The following is an 11472-nucleotide window of genomic DNA, read 5'->3' as shown; positions in this document are numbered from 1 at the left end:
CGAGACTCCACTCTGACTGGAGATTTTCCTCCAGTCGAACCAGTTCAACAGAACCCAGTGACCCATCAGGAAACTGGTTCCCATTAAGGGTTTTCAGGAACCAGTTTGACTGGCAGGAATCGGGAATTTGAGGGATATTCTCAGGTTTTGTGTTGGCGCCGTTTGGCAGCTGGATCATCCCAGTAATGATGCTGGGCTGAGATCCGACGCGGTTCTCCTCACCGTCACTGACCCAGAACCGGCTGGTTCTGACCAGGTTGTGATAGGTTTGGGTTTTCCACTACAGATTAGTTTGATTCCACTTTTTATTTTTATATTGTTTGCTAGTTTTTAAATATTGTTTAGTTTTAATAAGTTAAAGTAGCAGTTTTAGTTTTTTAATTCAGAGTATTGAGATTATTTTATGTCATTTTATTAGTTTTAGTAAACTGTAACGGTTTTGGTTCTGGATAATTGGAGTTCTGCTGTTCGGGATGGAAGCCCAGTCCTGAACCTTCAGAACTTATTATATCTACATTTTTAATATTTGGCTGCAGAGAATCATTTCTTGTGGTAACATATTAATATGCATCGAGGGAGAAAACATCAGGATCTTCATTTTCTGTTATTCATGGAAAAGTTAAGATTAGTGAACATAAAGAAAACAATAAAAACTAATTAAAGCTAAAGAAATGTACATCTAGAATGCGCCGACAGTCTGAGGTGATTTTCACTGTTGGACGATTCAGTTACTTCCTGATGACTCACTACTGCCCTCTGGCGGCCGTTCAGTTAAAGGAGAATTAAATCATCACCTGAAGTCTTCATCATCCTCATCATCCGCAAACCAAAGTTAAACCATCAAACTGTTTTTAATCAGCAGACACTTTTTAATAGTTTCAGATAAAATAATCTGTAAAATAGAAACAATTAAAGGTAGAAGAAGAGAAATACATAAATAGATTCCAGTCCTGGCGCAAAACTTGAATTAAATTACTGCAACAGTAAATATAAAATTACTGTTGCAGAAGTTTAAAGATAAAAATTGGGACTAATAATAATGAAAACTGGGATTAATGAGTTAAAATGTTTCTTTTACAAAATTAACCAAATATTTATTAAAATGTTTGATTTGTTCACTTTGTTCTGTTTCAGTTGAAAAATGTTTGTGATCAACTTAATGAACGTTTCTGATTTGAAACATTAATTAAATGGAGTTTAAAGGAATCTGATGGTTTATTAGAAGTTTGTAACATGAGTTTCATCTCATTTCATTTCTGATTTTCCTTCCAGGATCTCAGGATTAAATCAACTCCTTCAAAATAAAACGATTTTATTTAGAATTAAGCATTTATATGATGCTTGAACCGTTACAGTCACACCCACACTGGTTTTTCCTCCCAGTGGTTCCCGTTACGAACCGATGCTAACGGCTAACGGCTAACGGCCGAACGCTGCTGGTCCCGTTTCCGTCTGAATAAATAATCCTGAATGTTTCTCTCCATCCAGACACGTTCAGTTTCCCCTCAACGTGTCTGGATGAGGTTCTGAGTCAGTCAGGGCTGATAGTGTCTGTACTGGGACTGAGGCGCAGCAGGGTTGCTGGTTCCAAACCGGAGTGGCGGCGTTGAGCCAGCAAAGGCAGTCCTGTAACTGTGGGAGGAGGGGAGTCCAAACCCGGCGCCGAGGCCCGGCACTGCCAGGCCCCGCCCCGCCCCGGGCCCCGCCCCCAGCATCCCGGCGTACGGCGGCGCCCCGTAGGAAAGTCCCAGGCCTCCAAAGGGCCGGTGGGCGTGCTGGCCCGGGGCGGGCAGCACCAGCGGCGCCACGTTCCGGCCCGGCGTGTCGAAGGAGAACTCCGGCGGGGGGCTGCTGGGCTTGGAGGGCGTGGAGGTCAGCGGGTCGAACTCCTGGCCTCCCGCTGAGCCGTACAGAACCGGAGGGAAGGAGGCGGCGTAGCCTTCAGGGGCCACCGGCAGCGGCGGCGTGGCGGCCGGGGAGGACAGCACGCCGCTCAGCAGGGGGCGGGTCCAGTCGTCCTTGAAGATCTGGACGGTCAGCGTGGCGACGAGGGGCAGCAGCCGGTTGGTGACGTGGGCCAGAACCAGCTGCTCGTTGGCGTCCCGCCGGATCCGGACGTGGGCGGAGCCAGCCTGAGCACAGAGAGGGTCAGAGGTCAGAGATATTCAGCCAGAACTGAGGAAACAGCTCGTTCCCATGACAACCCGACAGCGCCAACGCTTGGGTCCGAAGAGAACGTCGATGTGGATCCAAACAGTAAACGCCGGTGTGTGTCCCGGCCTCGCTCTCCTCATGAGGACGATCAAACGTGGAAAAGGACACAGAGAGAGAGGGAGGGCAGGCGGGCGGGCGAGCGAGCGGCCCCGGGGGCAGGAGTGCAGTCAGGGGGGTCAAATGGGTTTGGACAGCTGCTCCGTTAGCGCTGGGCCAACAGCGAGCAGAAACATCCACACATGACAACAAGCAGCACCGCGGGGCAGCGATAGCTCCAAAAACCATCACAGCAGGGAAAACAAAGGTAAACACTGCAGGCTGCGCCACCTGCAGGCCGGCAGAGGAACTGCACCTCACAGGACAACAACACTCAACTGAGACTTTCAGCTTTTATTCATGGTTATTGTGCCATAGGTTATTGTAGAAGTTTTACTGGCACTTCTACACATGATGCTGTTTTCAGTGTTTCCACAACAAGGACTTTCCTTCATCTTGTTGTTTTTCTGCAGCAATAATCCTGAATTTATCCTGAATGAACAAACCCAGACAGGGAGTCTGACTGCTACAGATCTGGAGGATTTTTTATTTACAGTCAGTTTCATCCGTCAACTTCATGCACAATAAGCATGAATTTAATTAACTTAACATAACATTAGGCATGTTTCATTCTTAAAGTTTGTTCCAAGACTTTTGGTAGCGTGTTTATTAAATCCTTTAGCTTTGTCTGGTACTCAGCATTATTTCACTTATTTTATATTCTTTTATCTATTTGATTTATTTTAGTGTGTGGGTTTGTTGTTTAGAGTCTGTCAACTGACTAATTATTTTATGTTTTTTTTATTTCTACTTTTCGGTTTCAAAAGAAAAAAATTAAGTTTGATGAAAGAATCAAAATATTTTCTTAAACTTCAAATTTATGGTAAATAAAAACTGAAGAAAATAAATATTGTTTCTCTCTGTTGAGGTATTATATAAAAACAACTGCTAAAGTATTTCAGAACTAAACATTCCTGCCTTACATTAATCCATCATGGCCGCCCGTTTCTTTACCACTAAAATATATTTTTGGTCCTAAAAACAACAAAACATTTATGAATAAAGAGTTCAGATGATAAAATAAGAGTCTGGATTGTTCCACCAGGAGGTTCTGAATCCCTGATATCATGAAAAGCTGTGCTGTGTGTTAAATGGGCTCCAGCTGAGCGGTTCTGCTGAGTAATCGGACCTTTTGTCTCCGGGTCTCCCCGCTCCCCGGCCAGCTGGACCCGGAAGACGACGTCAGAACCGACTCAGCGCGGTGACGGCGCAGAGGGACGGTCCGCATGAATGACTCGTCCCGCCTGGATGTGTCCACCGCTGACGCTCTCAGCCCACCAATCACAAAGCACCCAGACCCACCAGCCGTCCAATCACAGCCACCTACCAGAGACCCAAACCCAACGGTCCAGAAATGCTCGTTCCGGACCTCCAGGACGCCGTCCAGGGTCGACACCTGAGTGGACACAAACAGAAACAATGTGAGTCTCTAAAACAAAGATCAATAAACTTTAAATTACAATAAACTGGAAGACATTTTAAATATCCAAAATAAAGAAACAACAAATAAAATGAATTATGAAATTCCTGAAAACAAAACTGTCCTTCAAAAAGACCCACAGAACAAAACGGAAAACTTTCATCATTCAGTTTCTGAAAGAGAAAAGCGATAAATCAAATGGAAATTATTGAGTTCATTTTAATTTATCATCCGATTTATTGCTTATAGTCACTGGCCAATGAATCTCTGCACATTTTTATATGAATAATAAACCATTTCAGCTGTTTGTGTTGATTTATCCCAGATTAGGAGCAACTGGGTTGGAAACTCATGATGAAAGAAAATAAATCTAAAATTCTTAGAGTCTACAGATATAATATATATTATATATATATTACATTACATTACATTACATTATATTATATTTTAGCACCAACATCGGTACAGCTCTGATTCATAAAACCAGGCTGATTTTAATAACTGATGTTTGTTTCCATCTTGCTGCTGTTTGTGTTTCTGAAGTGGAGGGAGTCGGTCATGTGACTGATGATGATGCAGCAAAGGATTGTGGGATGCTTAACTGAACCAGAGAAGTAATGCCAGTGGTGTCATCGGTTTTTATGGTGTTGGAAGAGATTTATATTATTGGTAAATATTGATGTTTCCTCCAAACATGCAGCTGAACATGAATCTTGTCCTTTATTCAGTTTGTCCTGTTGACCTTTAACCTTTAACCTGTCGGGTTGAGCGCTTTACGCTCTGACGTTGGGCTGAATCTGCTGGACTCAGAGCTTCTCCTCTAAACTTTCTTCAAGTAGTCTGGATTTGACCTTTGACCCTTTCTGTACTTGCTTCTATCAGATTATTAAAGACATTTATTCTTTGGCGATGTGTGAAACATATGCATCTAAACATTTTGTCTCAAAATCCTAAACCTCTCCACGGTCAAACGTTCACATTTCTTAGTTATTGTTATTATTAATATTATTATTATTAATAATTATGACCCAATCTGGATAAATGGTTGGATCTGAATATCTCAGTTTCTGCTGCTGTGATGCAAAACTAACGAATGTTTGAACTAGTCCCAGTCTGAAACGCCTCCAAACCAATAAATGTAGCAAAATAATTTTATTTCTACTTCGTCCAAAGATAAAATCCTGATGAGTTTAAAGTGAAGGGTTCAATCCAAGACGTTTTTCTGGCGCATCGTTTTAACACGTCTGCATGATGATCCGTTAATCTGACGATTTACACCAGGAGGAAACGTCCCAGTGTTTCAGATTAAGCTTTAATAAATGCAACCATGCTGTGTGTTTTCAGAACTTTGAGGTTTGAATAGTTGTACAAGCTGTCATAGGAACATTCAGACATGACCTCTGACCTCTCTGAGAAGCTTGTCCAGCTGGCCGATGATGTGTGACGGCGTGGTCTGAGAGAGACAGGAGGACAGCAGTGAGACACCCGACAGCAACATGGAGGCTAAACATGAGCGGCGGCGTCTCTGACCTGCAGCAGCACCTTGCCGCTGTAGACGCTCATGGGATACATGGTGCCAAAGGTCATGAGGGCGATGGCGACGGCCGACGCCGTGTCCACCGCGTTGTAGTTACTGGACACAGAGAGGAGGACGGCGTGAGACGGACCCAGACGGTGTGGGACGCGGGACTCTGAGTGCTTACTTGATTTCTATCAGCATGTAGGTGACGCAGAGGGACGTCGCTCCGGCCAGGTTGATGAGGACAAACGGGTTCATCCGAGGAAGCAGGACGCTGCTGAGACCCGGAACGACGCCGCACAGACTGGAACCGAGCGGAGAAACAGAAACGGGATGAAAGACGGGATCTGCTCCAGTTTGAACCAGCAAACCGAATCCAGACCTAAACGGCTCCAGCTGGAATCCTGCAAGGTGAAAATGTTCATCACTGGAAAAGCAGCTTCAGACCAAACGTCCATAAAACATTTTTAATTCGTCCTCCAGAAATGTTAAGTTTAGGCTCAAACCTGAAGCTCCGCCCAGTTTTGATCTGTTTATGTGTCATAAATATTAATGTGTTTGTTTCTGAGGTGATTTGACAGAAAAGTGAATTTCTGAGTGAAAGTGAACATAAATACCAATAATTAGATCTATCAGCTGTTCACACGGAGATGAAAGCAGATTAAATCAGATTATATTTCACAGAATTCGTCACAATCTGAGCAAAAAACAAAACCAACCTGTGGAAAAGTCCAACTTTCTGTCAGCTTTTTAACTTGTGAATTGTTCTGTTGTAAAGTTTCTGCCACATTTTTCTATTTATTTATAAGTTTCACAAACACAATGAAAAGTTTTGTTACCAAAACCAGAACAGAACAATCTGATCCAGTTTCCCAAAGTGATGGAGGTTAAACAAACCGACAATAACAACATAAATAAACCAATTTCTAGAGAGGTTATTATTTCACTTTTACATTCATTCATAAGCTGATCAAATTCAGGCTTTAATTGGCATCAGAAACCTAATCGATTCACAAAGCTTCTCAACATCTGGGTCAAAACTTCACAGAAACATTTAAAGCAGAACAGAACCAGCCTCATCGGATCCAAACCTCCTGAAGAAAAAACGGTTTTCTGTTTTATCTAAAAAGTTCATCTCCTTTCAACAAACACATCAAGTTCTTGTTTTGTTTTAAATGGAAGATGAATAAAGTTTATTGTTATAATGTTTGACCAGACCGGAGTGACAGGACAAAGCCGGACCCGGTTCCTGTTGGGTTCCTGCTGCCTCCAGCTGAGACGTCTGGTTCTGGAAAAAGGCCGATAAATGAAAACGTGGACCAATCCCAGCAGAACTAATGGACTTTAGGGCTCATTAACTGGGACGGACCCAGTAAACCAGTTTGAAACAACTGAGTTATGAACATTTTTATTTCTCCATCTCAGCAGAAACATTCAGATAAATCCTAAAAACAAACAGGATGAAACGGTTCTAACGGTTCTAACGGTTCTAACGGTTCTAACTCCGGTGGGAAACAGCAGAAGAAGAAAGGTTCAGCTTTCTGCCACCTGTGGATCCGGGGACGGTTTGGGATCAGGCTGAAGGGCACTTCGGCAGGACTCTGGTCTTAATGCGACGTGACACGTGAAGACGAGGCGTGGGAGGACGTTCCCATGATGCATCACGTGAGCAGGACGCTTTTAGCCGTGGCGGCTGAGTGACGGGGTGTCGGGTCGATTTAATCAGGAAGTGACTGATGGGCGTCTAATAGGAACCGGCCGCTCATCAGTGGCTGCTGTCATCAGACCCAACAGGTTTCACCACTGGTGACACAAAACCAGCTGGATGTGGCCTAGAATACGACCAGAGCGTTAAAACACGGTGGTGGAGGAGTGATGATCTGGGCTGGGTTTACAGCTACAGACCAGGACGCAAACAAACACCAAACATCCACAAGCTGTCAGTAAAATTTAAATCATTTCAGCCACTAGTTCAGACATGTTGGTGGACAAAGTGACGAGTTTCTTTACTTCAGTTCTGATCCACTGGTCAAATAATACTAAAGTAAAAGTAAAAGTAGCTGTCAAATAGTTAAAGTGCTGCAGTATGTGTTTTCTGAGAAACTACTGAAAACTTAAAAATTACAAGGCACTTCATCTGGAAAAATCAGGAACATTTCAGCTACAAAGGTCAGATCAGTAACTAAAATCATTTTATACTCCAGCCACCTAAAGCTGGTTCAGATAAAGGGATGGATGAGAGACGCAGCCGCCATTACCACCCAGTGGGGAACAAAATGGTTTAAACTGCATATCAGCGTCTATTGAAATTCACTGCAGTGACTTTAATTTACTCCACTGACACAAACAGAGAAACAGAGAAAAAGTTTGACTTTCATCCATAAAATGAAGTGAAAGTAAAAAGTATAATTATCAAAAACTGAACTTCAGTATTTGAGAAACTTCCTGTTGCTACTGGCCAAATCTCTCAGATGAGGACGAACTGATCAGGAAACCGAGAGCTTTGCCTTTGTTTTCACCACAATCACTGCAGACGCGTCACCAACACGTCATCCATCTGCTGCTCCAGTTTCCCCTCAGTCAGAAACAAAACCTGAGACACTTAAACTCCTCCACCTGGCCAGGGCCCGGTCTACGACCTGAAGTAGGCAGGTCAACATCATGGCCTCAGATTTTCATCAGGTATCTAATCAACTTGGTTTGGGTCTTTTAACAGATTCTGACTTTAATAATTAGAAACTTCTGTAGTCTGAGTATTTTCAGACAGTTTTTTACTAATAATTACATAAAGAAATCAATTTTAGTCCAAAAATAACAAGAGAAGTTCTGTCTGAGCTTCAGAAAGTCGGAGTAAATGAACCAGAAACTGGTGAAGAACCGCTGCCAGAACCAGAAACCCAAACAGCGCCGGCCCGGTGTTCCAGGAACAGATTAACGGGTCAATGAAAACCTCTGCAGGCGGAACATCCGAGTGTCAGACTGAATATCCGGCGCGTCAAAAGTCAGCGCTGCGGGGCGGCGTCCGTCGGAGGCGTGGAGTTGTCACCACGAAGCGAAGCGAGGCGAAGCGAAGCGAAGCGCGGCGCCACGAGGAGTTTGTCATTAGATGTTTAGTAACAACAGCGGCGTGGATGTTAGCACATAATTAATGTCAAAACACGCCGTGATGCTCGCTGCCCTCTGGCTGGACGGAGAGAGGAAGACGAGGAAGCAGGAGGAAGACGAGGAAGATGAGGAAGCAGGAGGAAGACGAGGAAGATGAGGAAGCAGGAGAAAGATGAGGAAGCAGGAGGAAGATGAGGAAGCAGGAGGAAGATGAGGAAGCAGGAGGAAGACGAGGAAGACGAGGAAGCAGGAGGAAGATGAGGAAGCAGGAGGAAGACGAGGAAGATGAGGAAGCAGGAGAAAGATGAGGAAGCAGGAGGAAGACGAGGAAGCAGGAGGAAGACGAGGAAGCAGGAGGAAGACGAGGAAGCAGGAGGAAGACAAGGAAGCAGGAGGAAGATGAGGAAGCAGGAGGAAGATGAGGAAGCAGGAGGAAGACGAGGAAGACGAGGAAGCAGGAGGAAGACGAGGAAGCAGGAGGAAGACGAGGAAGCAGGAGGAAGATGAGGAAGCAGGAGGAAGACGAGGAAGACGAGGAAGCAGGAGGAAGATGAGGATAAACATTCCAGCTCTTCCTGCTGGTTTCCAGCAGCTCCTGAATAATTGAGGCGCTGCAGAAGGACGGCGGTTCTGGGAATCAGGAGAGCAGGTTCCTGTTCACCTCAGGACACGGAGCGTCTGTCTGAGACCGGGCAGAACCGGATCAGAACCAGGGCCAGAACCAGGCAGAGCCGGGCCAGAACCGGATCAGAACCAGGGCCAGAACCAGGCCCAGAGCCGGGCCAGAACCGGGTCCAGAAGCTGAGCCAGAAACCTGGATCCGCTCAGTAACTTTTATCAACCAGAGAAACGTTTGAAGTTTCTCCTGCTTGCAGATTTGATGTTTTTATCCAGAAGTTCATTCTGTGTAATAATGATTAAATTAGTTAAACTCAGATTAACTAATTACTAGTATAAATGCTAACTACATAATTACAGTGAAATATTACATTGCTGCTGACTTTGTGGTTTAAAATGTATAAACATGATTAAATTTGACTAGGCCGTCACAATAAGCAATAAATCAATTAATCACATGATAAATTAACACAAACTCAATCATTTCCATGATTGATCGTTTTTCTCTTTCTACCAAATCCTGGATGATTAAAGTCCGTTTGGTGTTTTGGTTTCCACAGGACAGTTTGTTTACAGAGGCTTCATAATTCATTTTATTTCTTGTTTCTATTTATTTTGGATATTTAAAATGTTTTCCAGTTCCAGAGTTAAATGGTCATGAGAATAAGTTCTGGTATTATTACCATTTATATATTAATATATTAACATTTATATTCCTAGAAAATGGTCTCAAAACAACAATATCAACATTTAGCATAATAACTTCTGATTTGTGGCCTAAATTCGACCAGGAAATGTTAAAGTGTTTCCTCCAGGTTGGGACGGAGGAATTTAATCATCTCAGGTAAAAATGCAGTAAAAATGGAAGCTGATTTACCTGTAAAGAAGGTGGAACATTTGACCTAAATCAAGAATCCAACATCAACATCCTCCTTATCTTCAGTTGGTGGAAATTCAATCTAATCTGCAGATTTTCTTTAAGAAATGAAGATTTATTATGAGGAAATGCAGGAAGTAGTCTGCACCCACCCACCAGGTCACAAACGCTGAGAGGAAGTGGACGAACCTGATGATCCTTTAATCCCAGCTGCAAACTGATATAATTTGATATAAAACCGTGTGTGTGTGTGTGTGTGTGTGTGTGGACTCTGGATTAAAACCAAGGCAAACACTTCATAATCCCATCCACTGTTTCCACAGCAACTAATCAGCAGCGTCAAAACTGATTCAGTTTAAGGAGTTCTGACATCATAACGAAGGAGAACTTAAAGTCAGTAAGAATTATTCTGATTGGTTTATGCAGAGATTGATCTGCAGGCTGGAGCAACCAGGACTTTATTCTAAGGTCTTTATTACACATAAGCTTCTTTAGTCCATCTTGTTAAAGTGGTTCAGCTCCAACAGGTGTAAACACAACTAATGTGGGGCTCAACCAGATTCTACCTGCAGCCAAGAAATCAGACTGAATGTTTCTCCTGAGCCAGGAACATCTGGGCATGTCGAGGATTTATGAACCCGGACAATTATTCTGACTACAAAATTATTCTGACTACAAAAACCCGATGGAGTCTCAGATCCTTCTGAGTCCAACAGGAAGTCAGAGTTCAGTGATTTAATTAGGCCGGAGCAGAAACCCAGCAGCCTTATGAAGGACCAACAAGTGAAAGAAGAATCTGCAGAGTCATGCTAGCACCAGAGTGCCGAGTCACTGGTTGCTATGGTGATTTTTACCTGTGATTTTCAAGAGTCTAGAAATATAAGGAGGGTGAATAAAAGTTAAAGTAATTAAAGTCTAAACTTTAATTTTCTCCAAAAGTATAAAACTCAGTGGAGGAATCTAAAACACTGAGAGGTGAAGGGTCAAAGCTACCAAGCCGCTCCGTCTCGCGCCGCAACGCTAACGCATCAGAGTCCAACTTCCTTTGACTTGTTCAGGCTTCAGCTGTGAAGCCCGGCTGACCTACAGGTCCAAACAGGACTGGGTTTTCTAACTCAGTCAGTTCCATCATGAAACTGTTTATCTGAAGCTTCCTAAGCGTGTTGGACTTAGCATCCCCATGCTAACCTGATGCTAAGCTAGCATCTTATTCAGTCTGGACGACTGACTGGACATGAAGGACCAGGTGGGCCTCGATTCTAACCAACAGGTCTGCAGCTCTAGTTTGGATTTTATTATCTGAACTTGTGTTTTCTTATTGTTGGAAGTTGTTTCATATTTCTGCTACAGAGAAATAATTAATCAGCTCTAAATGTAACATTTCATCCACTCTTTAGCAGGAACTGTCAGAGTGTGACGTTATTTTTATTCCTGCCAGAGAAAACATTTGTTTCCTTTTTTAAATTGGTCTCTGTCCTCCCCAACAGCAACTCCCACGTGCACGCCCACGTGCACGCCCACGTGCACACACAGAGCAGAGAGATTTCAGGCTTGTGGCTGGTGAGGCCAACAGAGCAGCAGGCTTTACGTAACCCAGTTGGCCCCCAGACTGTGTTCGGGTTG

At 43.6% G+C, this 11472-nt stretch overlaps 1 protein-coding gene across 1 annotated transcript in view; it reads right to left on the bottom strand.

Annotated features, from left to right (window-relative positions):
* Nucleotides 1-1295: 1295 nt before the first annotated feature.
* slc30a6 (solute carrier family 30 member 6) overlaps nucleotides 1296-11472 on the bottom strand; it is a 53464-nt gene continuing 43287 nt past the window's right edge. The window contains exons 11-15 of the mRNA XM_032552425.1: nucleotides 5434-5553; nucleotides 5261-5363; nucleotides 5136-5183; nucleotides 3638-3706; nucleotides 1296-2132 (exon numbers count right to left, since the gene is read on the bottom strand). Coding sequence (XP_032408316.1) covers nucleotides 1536-2132; nucleotides 3638-3706; nucleotides 5136-5183; nucleotides 5261-5363; nucleotides 5434-5553 — 937 coding nt within the window. The 3' untranslated portion in view covers nucleotides 1296-1535. The remainder of the gene's footprint in view (nucleotides 2133-3637; nucleotides 3707-5135; nucleotides 5184-5260; nucleotides 5364-5433; nucleotides 5554-11472) is intronic.

This window comes from Xiphophorus hellerii, chromosome 22 (assembly GCF_003331165.1).
Source record: "Xiphophorus hellerii strain 12219 chromosome 22, Xiphophorus_hellerii-4.1, whole genome shotgun sequence".
NCBI lineage: Eukaryota > Metazoa > Chordata > Actinopteri > Cyprinodontiformes > Poeciliidae > Xiphophorus > Xiphophorus hellerii.
Note: the sequence above shows the minus strand (reverse complement) of the source record. Positions and strands in the feature narration are given on the sequence as shown.